The 23393-nt window shown below is 43.8% G+C and overlaps 1 protein-coding gene across 1 annotated transcript in view; it reads left to right on the top strand.

Annotated features, from left to right (window-relative positions):
* ift122 (intraflagellar transport 122 homolog (Chlamydomonas)) overlaps positions 1-22433 on the top strand; it is a 191326-nt gene extending 168893 nt beyond the window's left edge. Inside the window, exon 29 of the mRNA XM_063067746.1 lies at positions 22095-22433. Within this exon, the coding sequence (XP_062923816.1) occupies positions 22095-22136 (42 nt within the window). The 3' untranslated portion in view covers positions 22137-22433. The remainder of the gene's footprint in view (positions 1-22094) is intronic.
* Positions 22434-23393: the final 960 nt, after the last annotated feature.

Below are 23393 nucleotides of genomic sequence, written 5' to 3'. Positions count from 1 at the left end.
TATAAGAAGGGAAAAAATGAAATAAGAGGGCAAACTAGCCAATAATATAAAAGATACTAAAAGTCTTTAACAGTTATATAAAGAGAAAAGTGAGGTGAGAGTTGATATTGGCCCATTGGAAAATGATGCTGGTGAGTTGGTAATAGGAACAAAGAAATGGCAGGTGAACTTAATGGGTATTTTGCATTAGTCTTCACTGTGAAAGACACAAGCAGTGTGCCAGTGGTCCATGAGTATCAGGGCGCAGGAGTGAGTGCCATTGCTATTACAAAGGAAAAAGTGCCAGGCAAACTCAAAAGTCTTAAGTTGGATAAGTCATCTGGACCAGATGGACTACAACTCAGAGTCCCGAGAGAGGTTGCTAAAGAGATAACAGACACTGGTCTTGATCTTTCAAGTACCTTGATTCTGGTATGGTCCTGAAGGTATGGACATTTGCAACTGTCACTCCAGTCTTTAAAAAGGGAGGAAAGCAAAATAAAGTAGCCAGTTAGCCTAACCTTAATGGTTGGAAAAGTGTTGGAGTCTATTATTAAGGATGAGGTTTTGGGGTACTTAGAGACTATGATAAAATAAGTCAAAGTCAGCATAGTTTCTGTAAAGGGAAACCTTGTCTGACAAATCTGTTAAGAGTTCTTTGAGGAAGTGATAAAGGAGAGGCAATAGATGTCATATACTTGGATTTTCAGAAGGCATTAGATAAGGTGCCACACATGAGGCTGCTTAACAAGATAAAATCCTGTGGTGTTACAGGAAAGATACTGGCATGGATAGGTGAATGGCTGAAAGGCAGGAGACGGTGAGTGAGAATAAAGAGGGCCTTCTCAGGTTGGCAGCCAGTGACTAGTGGTATTCTTCAGGGTTCAGTGTTGGGACCACTACTTTTCACATTTATCGATGATTTAGATAATGGAATTGATGGCTTTGTGGCAAAGGTTGCAGAGGGGTAGGTAGTATTGAGGGAGCAATGAGATTGCAGCAGGATTAGACAAATTGGAAGAATGGGCAAAAAAGTGGCAGATGTAATACAATGTTGGGAAATGCATGATAATGCAATTGGGTAAAAGGAACAATAGAGCAAACTATTATCTAAATGAAGAAAAGGTTGGCACAGGTTGAGTCTGTGGCAAAGAAGGCAAATGCAATGTTGGCATTTATTTCAAGGGTATTGAATATAAAGGCAAGGAGATAAGACACTAGTCAGGACACACTTGGAGTATTGTCAACAGTTTTGGGCACCATATCTCGGAAAGGATGTATTGTCATTGGAGAGAGTCCAGAGGAGGTTCACATGGATGATTCAGAGAATGAAGGGGAGCATTTGGCAGCTTTGGGCCTGTACTCGCTGGAATGCGTGGGGATCTCATTAAAAAAGAGGATGTGCTGGAGCTTTTGGAAAGCATCAAGTTGGATAATTCACTGGGACCGGATGAGATGTAACCCAGGCTACTGTGGGAGGTGAGGGAGGAGATTGCTGAGCCTCTGGCGATGATCTTTGCATCATCAATGGGGACAGGAGAGGTTCCGGAGGATTGGAGGGTTCCCTTATTCAAGAAAGGGAGTAAAGATAGCCCAGGAAATTATAGACCAGTGAGTCTTACTTCAGTGGTTGGTAAGTTGATGGAAAAGATCCTGAGAGGCAGGATTTATGAACATTTGGAGAGGTATAATATGATTAGGATTAGTCAGCAGAGCTTTGTCAAGGGAAGGTCGTGCCTTATGAGCCTGATTGAATTTTTTGAGGATGTGACTAAGGTTCGTCCATCATCACCATCATCGATGAAGACCTCGTCACAATTACTACTTTTTACGAGGTCGAGTTGCTAGCTTGACGCTCAACCCAGCACGGATGGAGAGCATACAAGGGAGCCAGCCAGATTCGAACTCGGGAGTTCTCGCCCCAAAGTCCAGCGCTGATGCCACTACACCACCAGCCGGCTGATTTTTGGTGTCAAGACCAGCACTTGATTAGGATTTAAGTGAGTGAGAGTTGCACAGCATCAGCCTCACTCTCTTCCCAATTCCAATCTTGATCCAGTGGCAAGACAAGAGTGGAGACAGCTGGAGATGGGAATAGGCACAGTGGATGACCAGATCATCTTCTGTGTCTTGTCGTGCTCTACGCGTTCCACGACGTTTGCAGAGACCGTTTTCTTGACTGTTGGACCTTCCATTGGTCTCGTCCGCTCAATCCACCGGAGTCTGTCTTCATATGCTGGGATAGACAACTCCCTATCTCACTGAGGGATTGAGACTCGTAGGCTACCTTCACCTGGTTTAGCTGGCTTGTCGAAGCTGTTGCCCGGGTGTGGCCGTTGTCACATGCAAACAGCCACAGGTGAGAGCTGAGTGCCAGGTGGAGACCAAAGGTGAACAAACCGCCCTGAAAAGGATGCAATATGCTCCCCCACCAGAGGTGCTACACCTCCCTGACACCCCATACGCCGGATGTGACAAAATATATTGATGAAGGAAGAGCAGTAGATGTAATGTATATGGATTTCAGCAAGGGATTTAATAAGGTACCCCATGCAAGGCTTATTGAGAAAGTAAGGAGGCATGGGATCCAAGGGGACATTGCTTTGTGGATCCAGAACTGGCTTGCCCACAGAAGGCAAAGAGTGGTTGTAGACGGGTCTTATTCTGCATAGAAGTCTGTGATCAATGGTGTGCCTCGGGGATCTGTTCTGGGACCCTTACTCTTCATGATTTTTATAAATGAGCTGGATGAGGAAGTGGAGGGATGGGTTAGTAAGTTTGCTGATGACACAAAGGTTGGGAGTGTTGTGGATAGTGTAGAGGGCTGTCAGAGGTTGCAGCGGGACATTGATAAGATGCAAAACTGGGCTGAGAAGTGGCAGATGGAGTTCAACCCAGATAAGTGTGAGGTGGTTCATTTTGGTAGGTCAAATATGATGGCAGAATATAGTATTAATGGTAAGACGCTTGGCAGTGTGGAGGATCAGAGGGATCTTGGGGTCCCAGTCCATAGGAAGCTCAAAGCAGCTGCGCAGGTTGACTCTAGTTAAGAAGGCATACAGCGTATTGGCCTTCATCAGTCATGGAATTGAATTTAGGAGTGGAGAAGTAATATTGCAGCTATATAGGACCCTGGTCAGAACCCACTTGGAGTACTGTGCTCAGTTCTGGTCGCCTCACTACAGGAAGGATGTGGAAACCACAGGAAGGGTGCAGAGGAGATTTACAAGGATGTTGCCTGGATTGGGCAGCATGCCTTATGAGAATAGGTTGAGTGAACACGGCCTTTCCTCCTTGGAGTGACAGAGGATGAGAGGTGACCCGATAGAGGTGTATAAGATGATGAGAGGCATTGATTGTGTGGATAGTCAGAGGCTTTTTCCCAGGGCTGAAATGGCTGCCATAAGAGGGCACAGGTTTAAGGTGCTTGGAAGTAGGTACAGAGGAGATGTCAGGGGTAAGTTTTTTACGCAGAGAATGGTGAGTGCATGGAATGGGCTGCCAGCAAGGGTGGTGGAGGCGGATACGATAGGGTCTTTTAAGAGACTTTTGGATAGGTACATGGAGCTTAGAAAAATAGAGGGCTATGGGTAACACTAGTAATTTCTAAGGTAGGGACATGTTTGGCACAACTTTGTGGGCCGAAAGGCCTGTATTGTGCTGTAGGTTTTCTATGTTTCTATGAAACCTACCGAAAGTTGAAAGGTCTAGATAGGGTGGAAGTGGACAGGATATATCTAGAACTAGAGGGTACAGCCTCAAAACTGTGGGCTGATCTTTTGAATTGAATTGACTTTATTACTTACAGCCTTCATTTACATGAGGAGTAAAAATCTTTGTTTCAAATGTGCAAAGTACAGTTATAGTAATGTGTAATAAATATTATGTACAACAGGATAGTCAATATAACATAGAAATACAATTGTATCAGCATGAATAAATCAGTCTGATGGCCTGGTGGAAGAAGCTGTCCCAGAGCCTGTTGGTCCTGGCTTTTATGCTGCAGTACAGAGCATAACAGAGGTAAGGAGAATTTTTTTTTTATAGTGAGAGAATAGTGAATCTGTGGAATGGTCTACAACAGACTGTGGTGAAGTGGTGAAGTCCAAGTCCGTTAGTATATTTATGGTGCAAATTGATAGTTCCTTGATTGGTCAGGGAATCAAAGGATATGGTGAGGCATATGTAAGGGGTTGAATGGGATCTGGGTTCAGCCATAATAGAATGGTGGAGCAGACCCCACTATTCAGATGGGCTGAATGGCCTAATTCTGCTCCTATGTCTTATGGTCTAATGGTCTTATGAAAGGAAGGGGGAAGACGACAGAATAAGAAGGTGGGGTATGGTCTAGAGGGTGACGGGTGAAACCAGATGCATTCGAAGAGCCATGCCCCAGAGCAATGCACTTGCATTGACAAAGACAGGACTCATTAATCCAGCAATCTCCAGTCTATTACTGGAGGATTTATATTGTGGTTCATAAGGTGGTTAAGAATACTTGCTTTTATTAGTCAAGGCATTGAGTTCAAAAGTCAAGAGGTTACGTTGCAACTTTATAAAACACTAGTTCAGGCACATCTGGTCGCCCCCCCCCCCTCCACTGGATATTGAGACTTTGGAGAGGGTGCAACAGGGGTTTACCAGGATGCTGGCTGGTTTCGAGGGCATGTGATATCATGAGAGGCTGGATACACTTGGGTTTAGAGATCTCTTGCGGGATGTAAGGGATAAATTTGTCCCGGTGAGGAAGATAAAGAATGGTAGAGTGAAGGAACCATGGGTGAAAGTGAGGTGGAAAATCTAGTCAGGTGGAAGAAGGCAGCATACATGAGGTTTAGAAAAGCAAGGATCAGATGGGTCTATTGAGGAATATAGGGAAGCAAGAAAGGAGCTTAAGAAGGGGCTGAGAAGAGCAAGAAGGGGGCATGAGAAGGCCTTGGCGAGTAGGGTAAAGGAAAACCCCAAGGCATTCTTCAATTATGTGAAGAAAAAAAAGATGACAGGAGTGAAGGTAGGACCAATTAGAGATAAAGGTGGGAAGATGTGCCTGGAGGCTGTGGAAGTGAGCGAGGTCCTCAATGAATACTTCTCTTCGGTATTCACCAATGAGAGGGAACTTGATGATGGTGAGGACAATATGAGTGAGGTTGATGTTCTGAAGCATGTTGATATTAAGGGAGAGGTGGTGTTGGAGTCGTTAAAATACATTAGGACAGATAAGTCCCCATGGCCTGACGGAATATTCCCCAGGCTGCTCCACGAGGCAAGAGAAGAGATTGCTGAGCTTCTGGCTAGGATCTTTATGTCCTCGTTGTCCATGGGAATGGTACCGGAGGATTGGAGGGAGGCGAGTGTTGTTCCCTTGCTCAAAAAAGGTAGTAGGGATAGTCCAGGTAACTATAGACCAGTGAGCCTTATGTCTGTGGTGGGAAAGCTGTTGGAAAAGATTCTTAGAGATAGGATCTATAGGCATTTAGAGAATCATGGTCTGATCAGGGACAGTCAGTATAGCTTTGTGAAGGGCAGATCGTGTCTAACAAGCTTGATAGAGTTCTTTGAGGAGGTGACCAGGCATATAGATGAGGGTAGTGCACTGGATGTGATCTGTATGGATTTTAGTAAGGCATTTGACAAGGTTCCACACGGTAGGCTTATCCAGAAAGTTAGAAGGCATGGGATCCAGGGAAGTTTGGCCAGGTGGATTCAGAATTGGCTTGCCTGCAGAAGGCAGAGGGTGGTGGTGGAGGGAGTACATTCAGATTGGAGGATTGTGACTAGTGGTGTCCCACAAGGATCTGTTCTGGGACCTCTACTTTTTGTGATTTTTATTAACGACGTGGATGTGGGGGTAGAAGGGTGGGTTGGCAAGTTTGCAGACGACACAAAGGTTGGTGGTGTTTTAGATAGTGTAGAGGATTGTCAAAGATTGCAGAGAGACATTGATAGGATGCAGAAGTGGGCTGAGAAGTGGCAGATGGAGTTCAATCCGGAGAAGTGTGAGGTGGTATACTTTGGAAGGACAAACTCCAAGGCAGAGTACAAAGTAAATGGCAGGATACTTGGTAGTGTGGAGGAGCAGAGGGATCTCGGGGTACATATCCACAGATCCCTGAAAGTTACCTCGCAGCTGAATAGGGTAGTTAAGAAAGCTTATGGGGTGTTAGCTTTCATAAGTCGAGGGATAGAGTTTAAGAGTCGCGATGTAATGATGCAGCTCTATAAAACTCTGGTTAGGCCACACTTGGAGTCCTGTGTCCAGTTCTGGTCATCTTACTATAGGAAGGATGTGGAAGCATTGGAAAGGGTACAGAGGAGATTTACCAGGATGCTGCCTGGTTTAGAAAGTATGCATTATGATCAGAGATTAAGGGAGCTAGGGCTTTACTCTTTGGAGAGAAGGAGGATGAGAGGAGACATGATAGAGGTGTACAAGATAATAAGAGGAATAGATAGAGTGGATAGCCAGCGCCTCTTCCCCAGGGCACCACTGCTCAATACAAGAGGACATGGCTTTAAGGTAAGGGGTGGGAAGTTCAAGGGGGATATTGGAGGAAGGTTTTTTACTCAGAGAGTAGTTGGTGCGTGGAATGCACTGCCTGAGTCAGTGGTGGAGGCAGATACACTAGTGAAGTTTAAGAGACTACTAGACAGGTATATGGAGGAATCTAAGGTGGGGGCTTATATGGAAGGCAGGGTTTGAGGGTCGGCACAACATTGTTGGCCGAAGGGCCTGTACTGTGCTGTACTGTTCTATGTTCTATGCTCTCTCTGGAGTGGGAGAGGCTGAGGGGAGATATGATAGAGGTTTGTGAGGTTATGAGAGGCATAGGTAGAGTAAACAGGGAATATGTGTTTTCCAGGGTTGAAATTTCTAATACCGGAGAGCATGAGAGGGCGTAGGTTGAAGGGAGATGTGAGGGGTAAGTGTTTTTATTCAGAGAGTGATGGATACCTGGAATGTACTGCCTGGTATGGTGGTAGTGGCAAATAGATTACAGGCTTTTAAGAGATGTTTGGATAGGCACATTGAAGTAAGGAAGAAAGAGGGATATGCACATGTGTAGGTAGGAGGCATTAGTGTTTTTGATTTGCTCTTTAGCTGGTTTGGCACAGCATGCCGAGCTGAAGGGCCTGTTCCTGTGCTGTACTCTGCCATACTCTGTGTATAAGATGGTCTCTCAGCACACAAGATGTGTGTAAGTTCAGTACCTGCAGCCAGAACTAAGTAATCCTTATTAGGATTCTCTCTGCTCACCCTACAAAATGTGGGAAAGGTGCCTAAAACATACTGTCTTGAACACTCTTGGCTAATATTCCCATGTCCAATCTCCTGTCGTCTCTGAGCACACAAGCAAATAAACCTGAACACAGGACAGTTTGCAAGGGTGAGTGTGGTGGGATTCACCTCCACAGATTCAAATAAAATTAATAGAGAGGAGGAACTTGAGTGTAAAATGTACGATATGAACTATATAAAATAATTTGCTCAAAGCCCATAAGATGCCATTCAGAGTAATTTTTCTTCATCTTGGTCTCAGCAGCAAAAATATGATAGAATTGTTCAACAGATTAAAATTGACTGCAAGAATTCCAGTTTAAAAATAAATAGTAGAACATAGAATGAAATGTACACATTTTTACCTTGTGTATTCAGATTACATATCCAAAATATGTTTCATGATTTCCAAATCAACCCATACCGATGAATTATAGAGAGTTTATAAAAAAATAAAAATACTATCTAACTCTCCTTGTATTCAAGGTCAAATGAATAATTCTCATTATCCTCTTACTGCTTCAAACATAATGCTTAACAGGTTATTCCGGGGAGGGGCATGGACCAATTCTTTATTCATCAAAATGAGGTCAGTGAGTGCTTATTAAAACTAGCAACCAAAGCAAGCATTCTAGATGGTTAAGAAATATCGCCTAGCACAAGCGTTTTCACACAACACAGTAGAAAACCTGAATCATTGCTAATCAGGATCAACTTGATTTGCCATTTACATTTACATATGTTAGGAATTTGCTGTGCTGTGTTGGTGAGGGTGCGACATGCAACAAAAACACATTCATCAATTATAAAGAATTCTATAAAAGTAAAGTTAGAGGTTAAACATAGAAACATAGAAAATAGGTGCAGGAGTAGGCCATTTGGCCCTTCGAGCCTGCACCACCATTCAGTATGATCATGGCTGATCATCCAACTCAGAACCCTGTACCAGCCTTCCCTCCATACCCCCTGATCCCTTTAGCCACAAGGGCCATATCTAACTCCCTCTTAAATATAGCCAATGAACTGGCCTCAACTGTTTCCTGTGGCAGAGAATTCCACAGATTCACCACTCTCTGTGTGAAGATGTTTTTTCTAATCTCGGTCCTAAAAGGCTTCCCCTTTATCCTCAAACTGTGACCCCTCGTTCTGGACTTCCCCAACATTGGGAACAATCTTCCTGCATCTAGCCTGTCCAATCCCTTTAGGATTTTATACGTTTCAATAAGATCCCCCCTCAATCTTCTAAATTCCAACAAGTATAAGCCTACTCGATCCAGTCTTTCATCATATGAAAGTCCTGCCATCCCAGGAATCAATCTGGTGAACCTTCTTTGTACTCCCTCTATGGCAAGAATGTCTTTCCTCAGATTAGGGGACCAAAACTGCACACAATACTCCAGGCGTGGTCTCACCAAGGCCTTGTACAACTGCAGTAGTACCTCCCTGCTCCTGTACTCGAATCCTCTTGCTATGAATGCCAGCATACCATTCGCCTTTTTTACTACCTGCTGTACCTGCATGCCCACTTTCAATGACTGGTGTATAATGACACCCAGGTCTCGTTGCACCTCCCCTTTTCCTAATCGGCCACCATTCAAATAATAATCTGTTTTCCTGTTTTTGCCACCAAAGTGGATAACCTCACATTTATCCACATTAAATTTCATCTGCCATGAATTTGCCCACTCACCTAACCTATCCAAGTCACCCTGCATCCTCTTAGCATCCTCCTCACAGCTAACACTGCCGCCCAGCTTCGTGTCATCCGCAAACTTGGAGATGCTGCATTTAATTCCCTCATCTAAGTCATTAATATATATTGTAAACAACTGGGGTCCCAGCACTGAGCCTTGAGGTACCCCGCTAGTCACTGCCTGCCATTCTGAAAAGGTCCCGTTTATTCCCACTCTTTGCTTCCTGTCTGCCAACCAATTCTCTACCCATATCAATACCATACCTCCAATACCGTGTGCTTTAAGTTTGCACACTAATCTCCTGTGTGGGACCTTGTCAAAAGCCTTCTGAAAATCCAAATATACCACATCCACTGGTTTTCCCCTATCCACTCTACTAGTTACCTCCTCAAAAAATTCTATGAGATTCTTCAGACATGATTTTCCTTTCACAAATCCATGCTGACTTTGTCCGGTGATTTCACCGCTTTCCAAATGTGCTGTTATCACATCTTTGATAACTGACTCTAGCATTTTCCCCACCACCGATGTTAGGCTAACCGGCCTATAATTCCCTGGTTTCTCTCTCCCTCCTTTTTTAAAAAGCGGGGTTACATTAGCCACCCTCCAATCCTCAGGAACTAATCCAGAATCTAAAGAGTTTTGAAAAATTATCACTAATGCATCCACTATTTCTTGGGCTACTTCCTTAAGCACTCTGGGATGCAGACCATCTGGCCCTGGGGATTTACCTGCCTTTAATCCCTTCAATTTACCTGACACCACTTCCCTACTAACATGTATTTCCCTCAGTTCCTCCATCTCACTGGACCCTCTGTCCCCTACTATTTCCGAAAGATTATTTATGTCCTCCTTAGTGAAGACAGAACCAAAGTAGTTATCCAATTGGTCTGCCATGTCCTTGTTCCCCATAATCAATTCATCTGTTTCTGTCTGTAGGGGACCTACATTTGTCTTAACCAATCTTTTTCTTTTCACATATCTATGAAAGTTTTTACAGTCAGTTTTTATGTTCCCTGCCGGCTTTCTCTCATAATCTTTTTTCCCTTTCCTAATTAAGCCCTTTATCCTCCTCTGCTGGACTCTGAATTTCTTCCAGTCCTCAGGTGAGCCACTTTTTCTGGCTAATTTGTATGTTTCTTCTTTGGAATTGATACTATCCCTAATTTCCCTTGTCAGCCACGGGTGCACTACCTTCCCTGATTTATTCTTTTGTCAAACTGGGATGAACAATTGTTGTAGTTCATCCATGCGATCTTTAAATGCTTGCCATTGCATATCCACCGTCAACCTTTTAAGTATCATTTGCCAGTCTATCTTAGCTAATTCACATCTCATACCTTCAAAGTTACCCTTCTTTAAGTTCAGAACCTTTGTTTCTGAATTAATTATGTCACTCTCCATCTTAATGAAGAATTCCACCATATTATGGTCACTCTTACCCAAGGGGCCTCTCACAACAAGATTGCTAATTAACCCTTCCTTATTGCTCAATTCCCAGTCTAGAATGGCCTGCTCTCTAGTTGGTTCCTCGACATGTTGGTTCAAAAAACCATCCCGCATACATTCCAAGAAATCCTCTTCCGCAGCACCCTTACCAATTTGGTTCACCCAATCTATATGTAGATTGAAGTCACCCATTATAACTGCTGTTCCTTTATTGCACGCATTTCTAATTTCCTGTTTAATGCCATCCCCAACCTCACTACTACTGTTAGGTGGCCTGTACACAACTCCCACCAGCGTTTTATGCCCCTTAGTGTTATGCAGCTCTACCTATATCGATTCCACATCCTCCCGGCTAATGTCCTTCCTTTCTATTGCATTAATCTCCTCTCTAACCAGCAATGCTACCCCACCTCCTTTTCTTTCATGTCTATCCCTCCTGAATATTGAATATCCCTGAATGTTCAGCTCCCATCCTTGGTCACCCTGGAGCCATGTCTCTGTGATCCCAACTATATCATATTCATTAATAACAATCTGTACTTTTAATTCATCCACTTTGTTACGAATGCTCCTTGCATTGACACACAAAGCCTTCAGGCTTGCTTTTACAACACTTATACAGTTATGTTGAAAAGTGGCCCTCTTTGATTTTTGCTCTGAATTTGCCGGCCTGCCACTTTTACTTTTCACCTTACTACTTTTTGCTTCTACCCTCATTTTACACCCCTCTGTCTCTCTGCACTTGTTCCCATCCCCCTGTTGTGAACTAACCTCCTCTCTCCTAGTCTCTTTAATTTGATTCCCAGCCCCCAACCATTCTAGTTTAAAGTCACCTCAGTAGTCCTCGCAAATCTCCCCGCCAGGATATTGGTCCCCCTAGGATTTAAGTGTAACACATCCTTTTTGTACAGGTCACACCTGTGCCAAAAGAGGTCCCAATGATCCAAGAACTTGAATCCCTGCCCCCTGCTCCAATCCCTCAGCCACGCATTTATCCTCCACCTCATTGCATTCCTACTCTCACTGTCGCGTGGCACAGGCAGTAATCCCGAGATTACTACCTTTGCAGTTCTTTTTCTCAACTCCCTTCCTAACTCCCTATATTCTCCTTTCAGGACCTCATCCCTTTTCCTGCCTATGTCTATGTACCACGACCTCTGGCTCCTCACCCTCCCACTTCAGGATATCTTGGACACGATCAGAAATATCCCAGACCCTGGCACCAGGGAGGCAAACTACCATCCGGGTCTCTGGACTGCATCCACAGAATCGCCTATCTGACCCCCTTACTATCGAGTCCCCTATTACTACTGCCCTCCTCTTCCTTTCCCTATCCTTACTGAGCTACAGGGCCGGACTCAGTGCCAGAGGCACAGCTACTGTCGCTTCCCCCAGGTAAGCTGTCCCCCCCAACAGTACTCAAACGGGCTCAGCCACTGGGGTACTCTCTAGTACCTGACTCTTCCCCTTCTGCCTCCCGTGGCCCCGGTTTGACCACCTGCCTGTAACTCCTCTCTATCAACTCCTCACTCTCCCTGACCGGGACTGATATGGAATGAAATGTGCATGAAGGACCGATTATGGAATGAAATGTGCATAAATATGTGCTTTTATTCAGAATATAACCAGCATTGTAAAAAGTGGTTTGAAGTGTTTACTGTGCAGTGCAGACATGGGTAATGGACAGCGAGAGGTGGTGAGGGGAGCAAACTAAAAAGGACTCCTCTTTTTTGCCTTCCTCTGTTCTTAAAGAGTGGAGCGACATTTGCAATTTTCCAGTCCTCCAGGACCATGCCAGAATCAAGTAATTTTTGAAAGATCTGTTATCTCTTCAGCAACCTTTTTCAGGACTCTGGGATGTAGTCAGTCTGGTCCAGGTGACTTATCCAATTTAAGACCTTTCAGTTTGCCTAGTACTTTGTCCTTTGTAACAGCAATGGCACTCACTCCTGCTCCCTGACACTCACGGCCCTCTGGCATACAGCTTGTGTTTTCCACATTAACTTCCATTTGCCATTTCTTTGTCCCCTATTACTACTTCACCAGCATCATTTTCCAGTGGTCCAGTATCAACTCTCACCTCCCTTTTATTCTTTATATAACTGAAAAAACCTTTAGTAACTTTGCTTTATATTATCGGCCAGCTTGCCGTCAATGGAGGGAAATGGACTGTATGCAGACTGGAGGGATTAGGCATCATTAGCTTAATTTCAGCTCAACAACAGGGCAAAAGGGCTGTTCCTATGCCCCATGGTTTCCTAATACTGTAACAATGCCACCGAATGCCAAACGGAGGTACTTTGACTTTCTTGGTTGAAGTTGTTTTGATTGCAGCACTTAAGAGAAATTTGGATGGGAGAGGTATGGAGGGAAAAGGAAGTGGTGCTAGGCAAACTGAAAGGTCTTAAGGTGGATTAGTCACCTGGGCCAGATGGACTACATCCTGGAGTCCTGAAAGAGGTTGCTGACTAGATAAGGGATGCATTGGACATGATCTTTCAAGAATCACTTGATTCTAGCATGGTCCCAATTATTAAAACTATACAGGCACTATATGACAATCCTACTGCTAGGATTAAAATCAATGGATATTTATCTAATAGTTTTACCCTAGAAAGGGGCACGAGACAAGGTTGTGCATGGTCACCGCTACTCCTCGCATTATATCTGGAACCATTAGCTCAACACATCAGACAAAATGAAGATATCAGGGGAATTACTATTAAAAGGACAGAACATAAATTGGCCTGTTACACAGATGACATTTTGATCTATCTAGGGCAACCAACATACTCTTTACCTAAATTGATGCAATCCTTTGAACAATACGGCCAATTATCAGGATATAAGATCAACATAGATAAAACCCAACTACTTTCATATAACTATAGCCCACCAAGAGAAATTGAAAACAAATATCCTTGGGCATGGCGAACAGAGTCTGTCAAATGTTTGGGCATCATTATCAGACATCCCACCCCTCCAGGAAGTTCCGGGAGTCTCCTGCATATTGATAGTGCCTCCCTGATGCCCGCAAATTATATACAATATCCAGGAAATCAATTTTTTTGAGAGTGAGCAAGCGTGAGATAGAGTGTGAGCGAGAGCGAGCGCGACCATGAGGGAGAGAGAGAGCGCGCGCCATGGCAGAGTGTTCCTAAAAAAGGAAATATAAAATGTACGTCACCCCCGACTACACTAAAGTGTACCCCTGCCTAATAGGGGTCAAAAATAATGACAGTGTTGCTTGCTGCACTGTTTGCAACAGTGACTTTTCTATTGCCCATGGTGGGTTAAGACTGTAAAAGACATGTTGAGGTGGGTTTAACAGGTGTCATTCATTCATTAGCATAGCTAACATTATTTAAACTAGCTGGCTAGCTGCTAAGGAGCTACTCTATTGCAGACATCCCACCTCTCCCACAAGTTCCGGGAGTCTCCCGCAAATTGATGGTGCTACCTCCCCGAAATGAGTTTTTGCAGGGTGGAATGTCCGCATTATGCCAAAAGATTCGGCAAAATTATCAGAATGCAACTAACAGCCTATATATAAAAAATTAAGGAAGATACAACAAGATGGAACCTAATTCCTTTTCTTAGTCTCAGTTCAAGGATTGAATCTATTAAAATGAATATACTGCTCAGACTACTATATCTCTTTCAGACCCTACCAATAGAGGTTAACCAAAATCAATTCAATGAATGGAACAAGATGCAATCAAGATATATATGGCAAGGTAAAAGGCCTAAAGTCTGTCTCAAAACTTTGCAATTAGCCAAGGAAAAGGGGAGATGGGGCCTACCTTCTCGTAGAGATTACTATTTTGCAGCACAGTTGGAGCTGTGATTTGCTGGTGCAATCCATCATATGATGCTCAATGGAAAAACATTAGGAGAGGATACTTTCCATCCCCACACAGGCAATTTTGTCTGATAACAACCTACGGAGTTACATAAATAATATTGACAACCCGTGGGTGAAATGGACTCTTAAAATATGGAAAACTATTATAAAAGAATATAAACTAGAGAGAGACATTGCAATTCTTAAATGGTGTGCATATGACTCGGATTTTATGCCGAATAAACTGGATGCTAAATTTAAGGACTGGACAGCTAAAGGGATAACAGCTATTTGCAATATAATGAAAGAAGGAACACTGTTCAGTTTTGGAATGCTCAAAGAGAAACACTTATTAGGAAAACAAGACTTTTATTGATATTTACAGATGTGACAGTATATTAATAGTATGGTTAAAAATGTAACCAAGGCAAGTACATGCTTGATAGAGCTATTTAAAAAAGCATATAATTCAGACAATGGTAGTAGAATAATTTCAAGCGTGTACAAGGGTTTGTCAAATCTTAAAACACATTCCACTTCATACATTAAAACAAAATGGGAGAAGGAAGGAGGGATAATAATATCGAGGAAGACTGGACAATAATATGGAGGTATCAATAGAAGTATACCAATTCACAGAAATGGAGGGAGTTTGGGTGGAAAAACTTGATAAGATATTTTATTATACCCTCTCAGAAATCCCATTATGATAGTAACCTCCGTGTTTGCTGGAGAAATTGTGGAAATCAAAATGCAAACCATTATCATATTTTCTGGGAATGTCTCGTTATCAAAGACTATTGGAGTGGGATGCACAATGCCCTACAAGACATCTTTAAATGTGAAATACATAGAATAGTACAGCAAAGTACAGGCCCTTCGGCCCACAGTGTTGTGCCAACCCTCAAACCCTGCCCCCCATATAAGCCCCCACCTTAAATTCCTCCATATACCTGTCTAGTAGTCTCTTAAACTTCACTAGTGTATCTGCCTCCACCACTGACTCAGGCAGTGCATACAATGCACCAACCACTCTCTGAGTAAAGAACCTTCCTCTAATATCCCCCTTGAACTTCCCACACCTTACCTTAAAGCCATGTCCTCTTGTATTGAGCAGTGGTGCCCTGGGGAAGAGGCGCTGGCTATCCACTCTATCTATTCCTCTTATTATCTTGTACACCTCTATCATGTCTCCTCTCATCCTCCTTCTCTCCAAAGAGTAAAGCCCTAGCTCCTTTAATCTCTGATCATAATGCATACTCTCTAAACCAGGCAGCATCCTGGTAAATCTCCTCTGTACCCTTTCCAATGCTTCCACATCCTTCCTATAGTGAGGCGATCAGAACTGGACACAGTACTCCAAGTGTGGCCTAACCAGAGTTTTAAAGAGCTGCATCATTACATCACGACTCTTAAACTCTATCCCTCGACTTATGAAAGCTAACACCCCATAAGCTTTCTTAACTACCCTTTCCACCTGTGAGGCAACTTTCAGAAATCTGTGGACATGTACCCCCAGATCCTTCTGCTCCTCCACACTCCCAAGTATCCTGCCATTTGCTTTGTACTCTGCCTTGGAGTTTGTCCTTCCAAAGTGTACCACCTCACACTTCTCTGGGTTGAACTCCATCTGCCACTTCTCAGCCCACTTCTGCATCCTATCAATGACTCTCTGCAATCTTTGACAATCCTCTACGCTACCTACAACACCACCAACCTTTGTGTCGTCTGCAAACTTGCCAACCCACCCTTCTACCCCCACATCCACGTCGTTAATAAAAATCACGAAAAGTAGAGGTCCCAGAACAGATCCTTGTGGGACACCACTAGTCACAAACCTCCAATCTGAATGTACTCCCTCCACCATGACCCTCTGCCTTCTGCAGGCAAGCCAATTCTGAATTCACCTGGCCAAACTTCCCTGGATCCCATGCCTTCTGACTTTCTGAATAAGCCTACCGTGTGGAACCTTGTCAAATGCCTTACTAAAATCCATGTAGATCACATCCAGTGCACTACCCTCATCTATATGCCTGGTCACCTCCTCAAATAACTCTATCAAGCTTGTTAGACACAATCTGCCCTTCACAAAGCCATGCTGACTGTCCCTGATCAGACCATGATTCTCTAAATGCCCGGAGATCCGATCTCTAAGAATCTTTTCCAACAGCTTTCCCACCACAGACGTAAGGATCACTGGTCTATAATTACCCGGACTATCCCTACTACCTTTTTTGAACAGAGGGACAATATTCGCCTCCCTCCAATCCTCCGGTACCATTCCCGTGGACAACAAGGACATAAAGATCCTAGCCAGAGGCTCAGCAATCTCTTCCCTCGCCTCGTGGAGCAGCCTGGGGAATATTCAGTCAGGCCATGGGGACTTATCCGTCCTAATGTATTTTAACAACTCCAACACCTCCTCTCCCTTAATATCAACATGCTCCAGAACATCAACCTCATTCATATTGTCCTCACCATCATCAAGTTCCCTCTCATTGGTGAATACCAAAGAGAAGTATTCATTGAGGACCTTGCTCACTTCCACAGCCTCCAGGCACATCTTCCCACCTTTATCTCTAATTGGTCCTACCTTCACTCCTGTCATCCTTTTTTTCTTCACATAATTGAAGAATGCCTTGGGGTTTTCCTTTACCCTACTCGCCAAGGCCTTCTCATGCCCCCTTCTTGCTCTTCTCAGCCCCTTCTTAAGCTCCTTTCTTGCTTCCCTATATTCCCCAATAGACCAATCTGATCCTTGCTTTTCTAAACCTCATGTATGCTGCCTTCTTCCACCTGACTAGATTTTCCACCTCACTTGTCACCCATGGTCCCTTCACCCTACCATTCTTTATCTTCCTCACGGGGACAAATTTATCCCTAACATCCTGCAAGAGATCCCTAAACATCGACCACATGTCCATGGTACATTTCCCTGCAAAAACATCATCCCAATTCACACCCACAAGTTCTAGCCTTATAGCCTCATAATTTGCTCTTCCCCAATTAAAAATGTTCCTGTCCTCTCTGATTCTATCCTTTTCCATGATAATGCTAAAGGCCAGGGAGTGGTGGTCACTGTCCCCCAGATGCTTACCCACTGAGAGATCTGTGACCTGACCCGGTTCATTACCTATTACTAGATCTAGTATGGCATTCCCCCTAGTCGGCCTGTCCACATACTGTGACAGGAATCCGTCCTGGACACACTTAACAAACTCTGCCCCATCTAAACCCTTGGAACTAATCAGGTGCCAATCAATATTAGGGAAGTTAAAGTCACCCATGATAACAACCCTGTTATTTTTGCACCTTTCCAAAATCTGCCTCCCAATCTGCTCCTCTGTATCTCTGCTGCTACCAGGGGGCCTATAGAATACCCCCAATAGAGTAACTGCTCCCTTCCTGTTCCTGAATTCCACCCATACTGACTCAAAAGAGGATCCTGCTACATTACCCACCCTTTCTGCAGCTGTGATAGTATCCTTGAACAGTAATGCCACCCCTCCTCCCCTTTTTCCGCCCTCTCTATCCCTTTTAAAGCACTGAAATCCAGGAATATTGAGAATCCATTCCTGCCCTGGTGCCAGCCAAGTCTCTGTAATGGCCACTACATCATAATTCCATGTATGTATCCAAGCTCTCAGTTCATCACCTTTGTTCCTGATGCTTCTTGCATTGAGGTACACACATTTCAGCCCTTCTACCTTACTGTCTTTACACTGTTTATTCTGCTTTTCTTTCCTCAAAGCTTCTCTATATTTAGATCTGGCTTTACTCCATGCATTTCTTTCACTGCTTTATTGCTCTGGGTCCCATCCCCTTGCAAATTAGTTTAAACCCTCCCGAACCATGCTAGCAAACCTACCTGCAAGGATATTGCTCCCCCTCGAGTTCAGGTGCAACCCATCCAATCTGTACAGGTCCCACCTTCCCCAGAAAAGATCCCAATGATCCAAAAATCTAAAACCCTGCTCCCTGCACCAACTTCTTAGCCACGCATTCAACTGCCATATCCTCCAATTCTTACCATCACTGTCACATAGCACTGGTAGCAATCCTGAGAACAATCCTTGAGGTCCTGTTCTTCAGCCTTCTGCCTAGTTCCCGAAACTCACACTTCAGGACCTCATCCCTCTTCCTGCCTATGTCGTTGGTCCCTAAATGTATCACGGCTTCTGGTTGCTTTCCCTCTCATACCAGGGTGTCGTGCACCCGGTCAGAGACATCCCGGACCCTGGCACCCGGGATGCAACAAACCATGTGGGTGTCCTTCTCACGTCCACAAAATCTCCTGTCTGCTCCCCTGACTATGGAGTCTCCAATGACGACAGCTCTCTTCTTCTCTGTCCCACCCTTCTGCACCACCGGGTCAGACTCAGTGCCAGAGGCCCTGCCACCATGGCTCACCCCTGGTCGGTCATCCCCGCCAACAGTATCCAGGACGGTAAACTTATTAATCAGGGGAATGGCTACAGGGGTGCTCTGCACTACCTGTCTGCTCACCTTCACTTTACCCCCTCTGACTGTCACCCAATGACCTGCTTCCGACAGCCTAGGTGTGACTACCTCCCTGTAGCTCTCATCTATGACTGCCTCATTCTCCCTTATGAGTCAAAGGTCATCCAGCTGCTGCTCCAGATTCCTTACATGGTCTTCCAGATCACCCAGACATATGCACTTCTGGCAGATGTGACACTGCGGGAGAGGGGCGTTCTCCCAAGACTGCCACATCTCACATGAGAGGCACATCACCGTCTCAGAAGACATTGTAAAGACTAACTGCAAGCAAGCTTGTCCTCCGCCTCTTCGAGTCAAAGACTCAAAGCTCCACTCCTTCACTGGCCCAGTCACTCTCTAGCCGCTTTCCACAGGCTGCTTCATTTGAGCTATCCCTCTATTTATATGTCTGAGCTTTTCAAAATGTTTGGTCACCTGACCTAAATTGCCCAATCAGCTGCTTTCTGCTGAGTCTGAGCTATTGAAACCTTGATTGTCTAATCAACGGCTTTCTGCTTAGAGAGTAAGACCATAGATTTTGGGTATATACCTCAAGAATGGTTGAAAAGAGATAAATATTTCATGAATATACTGCTGGTGGCTGGTTACCAGGAAATGGTTATCACAGGAGAGCCCAACTTTAAATGTATGGATGGAAATTACAATGGAAATTTACAAAATGGAGAAGATAACAGCATCTGTTAATCATAAGTGGAACAATTTGATTCGTACTGGAAAAAATAGTTTAACTGCATAACACCTCATAGGCCTGATTTTATTCTCACAAGTCAATGAATATGTTGTAAAAAAAAATCACTCCCTACTTTGTACATAGTTTTCTTCTTTCGATTGTTCTTTCTTTCCTCTCCTTTCTGTAAGTGTATACCTCAGATAAATATTATGTGGAGGTTTGTGACAAATATGACTATATGATATATATGTACAGTATCTGAAATACATCCTATGGAAAGTTTTGTTTGATGATGAATGAGGGAGGAATTTCATTTAAAGCTTTCAAAGGCCTAGACAGAGTGGATGTGAAGAGGATGTTTCCTATGGTGAGGGAGTCTAGGACTAGAGGGCACAGCCTCAGAATAGAGGGACGTCCATTTAGAATGGAAATGAGGACTTTCTTTAGTCAGAGGGTGGTGAATCTGTTTAATTCGTTACCACAAGGTGGCCATAATAGTGAGGTGATTGGGTGTATTTAAGGCAGAGGTTGATAGGTTCTTCATTAGTCAGGGTGTGAAAGGTTATGAGGAGAAGGCAGGAGATTGGGGTTGAGAGAGAAAATGGATCACCACAATGAAATGGCAGAGCAGACTTGATGGGCCATATGGCCTAATTCTGCTCCTATTTCTTATGGTCAATATCAACACCAATTCCCTGGTGAACATTGAAGCAAAGTATTCATTAGGTACCTCCCCTTCTTCCGTCGACTCCAGGTACATGTTTCCTCTTCTACCCCTGATCAGTCCTACTTCACTGTAGGCATCCTCCTGTTGTTCACATACGTGTAGGGCACCTCAGCGTTTTCCTTAATCCTACTTGTCAAGGCTTTCTCACGTCACCTTCCACCTTTCCTAAGTTCCTTCCTGGTTACGTTGTAGCTCTCTGGAGCCCTGTCTGATCCTTGCTTCCTTAAACCTTAAGTAAGCTTCTTTTTCCTTCTTGACTAGATGTTCCACATCTTTTGTGAACCATGTTTCCTTCATTCCACCATCCTTTCCCTGCCTCAATGGGATGACACCTTGCAGGTGCTCCTTAAACAACCTTCATATTTTTGTTGTACATTTCCATGAGTACATCAGTTCCCATTTTGTGCTCCCAAATTCCTACCTAATAGCATTATAACTTCCCCCTCCCTCAATTAAAAACTTGCCCATACTGTCTGTTCCTGTCCCTCTTCAAGGCTGTGGTAAAGGTCAGGGAGTTGTGGTTAGTGCCTCTGAAATGCTCACCTATCCAGAGATCTGTCACCTGACCGGGTTCATTGCCTTGTACCTGATCCACTGTGGCCTCCCCTGTCAATGGCATATGTGTCAGGAATCTTTCTCCTGGATACTCCTAACAAATTCTGCCCCATCTAAACTTTTTGCATTAAGGAGGTGCCAATTAATATCAGGGAGGTCAAAGTCACCCTTGACAATCACACTGTTAGTTTTGCACCTTTTCAAAATCTGCCTCTCAATTTTTTCCTAATGTCTCAGTTGCTGGGGGGGGGGCAGTGGTTGTCTTAGGATATTCCTATTGAGTCTCTGCTCCTTTACTGTTTCTACCTTTCACCCACACTGACTCAGTGCACAACCCCTCCACAACATTCTCTCTTTCTGCTGCTGTGACACTATCCCTGATTAGTAATTAGTAACTCCTTGTGGGAGTTGGGTTCCCATCCAGCATGAAGTTGAGTTTTATTTGGAGTGCCTAGACCAATGCCAAGTGAGGTACAACTGTGAGTCTGGCTAAGCTATTCTGAAGGACAATTAAGAGCTAACTACTACAATTCTTTTTAGGAAGAAGGTTTTCTTCCCTCAGGTGAATCAGATTTTTAATGACTCCGCTGTGCTTCAGAGACCACCATTTATAGAAGAGTGGATTCCAGTTAATTTGGACACATGAGGCCAGTACATTTTGGCCCAATTATGTGGCTGCCCCAATTAGTTCAAATTTCATGGAATTAGTTAAAAAGATATACAAAAAAAGATATTGTTTAACTGAGAAATTATGTACTTAAATGAAATACAGAACAAATTAGAACACTCACAATACCACTATATTACTATAAAACTGTGTATTAGTAATGTAATAAAATCAGCACAGATATCAAACGCAGATAATGCACTGCCTTCATACAAAGCTTTAGATGACTGCATCCTCCAAATATTCATTTTCATTGTAACACTTATTCTGCGAGTTAGTAATAGAAAAGCACAGCACAAAAACAGGCCCTTCAGCCCATCTAGTTTGTGCCAAACCACTAAAACTGCCTAGTCCAATCAACCTACACACATACTATGGCCACCCTGTCGTCCATGTAAACTGCTCTTAAATGTTGAAATTGAGCTCACAAGTATCACTTGCCCTGGCAGCTCATTCCACACCTTCAGGACCACTAAATGAACAAGTTTCCCATCATGTTCCCCTTAAACTTTTCACCTTTCACCTTTAACCCATTACCTCTAGTTGTCCCACCCAACTTCAGTGGAAAGTTTAAGATGGCACTGGTGAACCTCAGCAACTTCTGGCTGGTGGCTAACGAAACAAGGAGAGCAGCTAAATACTTTGTTAACTGTGCTTTTCTGGCAAATTATCATCACAAGTAATAGTCCGTAACCTCCCTTTGGACCTGCAGGCAATTCGATGTGGCGAGTCGAGGCGGTGGAAGCGTCACTGAGAGTGTGGAAGAGTGTGAAAGGTCAGGCACAGGCCGAATGGAAGCCGTGTGTTCCAGGCCTCAGGGCATACCAATGCGACTGAACACAATGTTTGGACTGAGAGTTACAGACTGCGAGGCTGTGAAGTCCAGCATATCCAAGCAGCAGAAACCATTGTTCGGACAGAGAGCTAAGCACCAGGCCAGATTTGAAAAGGTCAAGGTACTTAGTGCCTGAAGTGGTGTATGGGCCAGTTTAGGTTGTGCTCTACAATGTTTACTTGGCTCTATGCTGAACTTTGGGATTCTCCTGCAAGCTTCAGTTCAGAAACCCTATTTGTCTGCGGTTACTGTTTGCATGATTTTTTTTTTCAATGCACGTTAGGTATTTGATGGTCTTTTTTATGGATCATTTTATTATTTTATTATGGGTTCTTTTATATGGGCAGTATGTGGTTATTATTCTCCACATGAGGTGTTAGAAAGTCTTTTTGTACAGTATAAAAAGTATGTGCGTGTGTGTGTGTTTGGAGAGTGCTAGGAGACAAATCTCAAGGTTGTATAATGTATACATATTTGAAAATAAATGTACTTTGAACTGTGCACAAACTCTATCCTATCTAGTCCTCTTACTGTATGGGAGTCAACCTTATCCTTCATGTGATCCCTCTACAGATTACTTCCTCTAAATCCCCCGGACTGTTGGGTGGTGTACAGTATAATTAATATGGGCATACCTTCCTTATTCCTCAGTTCCACCCATAAAGGCTCAATAGACAAATTTTCCAGTCTGTCCTAACTGAGAACTGCTGTGACATTTTCCTTGACTAGAAACGCCATCCATCCCCCTTTAATCCCTCCCACTCTGTCACGTCTAAAACAACAGAACTCCAGAATATTGAGCTGCCAGTCCTGCCCTCAAATCTCACTAATGGCTGCAATATCATAATTCCATGTGTTGATCCATGCCCTGAGCTCATCTGTCTTTCCAAAATAATTCTTGCACTGAAATGTATGCAGCTCAGAACATTAGTTGCACTATGCTCAACCTTTTCATTCCTGACTTTGTCTGGAGTCCTAACTTCATCTATTTCCACTATCTGTTCTGGCACTGGTTTCCATCCCCCTGCCACTCTAGTTTAAACCCCTTCCCCCTCTCCATGCAGCACTAGCAACATTAGGATACTGGTCTCCCTCCAGTTCAGGTGCAAACCGTCTCTTCTGTCCAAGTCCCTCCATCCGTAGAAGAAAGCCCAATGATCCAAAAATATGACACCC

This window comes from Mobula hypostoma, chromosome 15 (assembly GCF_963921235.1).
Source record: "Mobula hypostoma chromosome 15, sMobHyp1.1, whole genome shotgun sequence".
In the NCBI taxonomy this organism is placed as follows: Eukaryota; Metazoa; Chordata; class Chondrichthyes; order Myliobatiformes; family Myliobatidae; genus Mobula; species Mobula hypostoma.
This window is presented reverse-complemented; position numbering and strand designations above follow the sequence as displayed.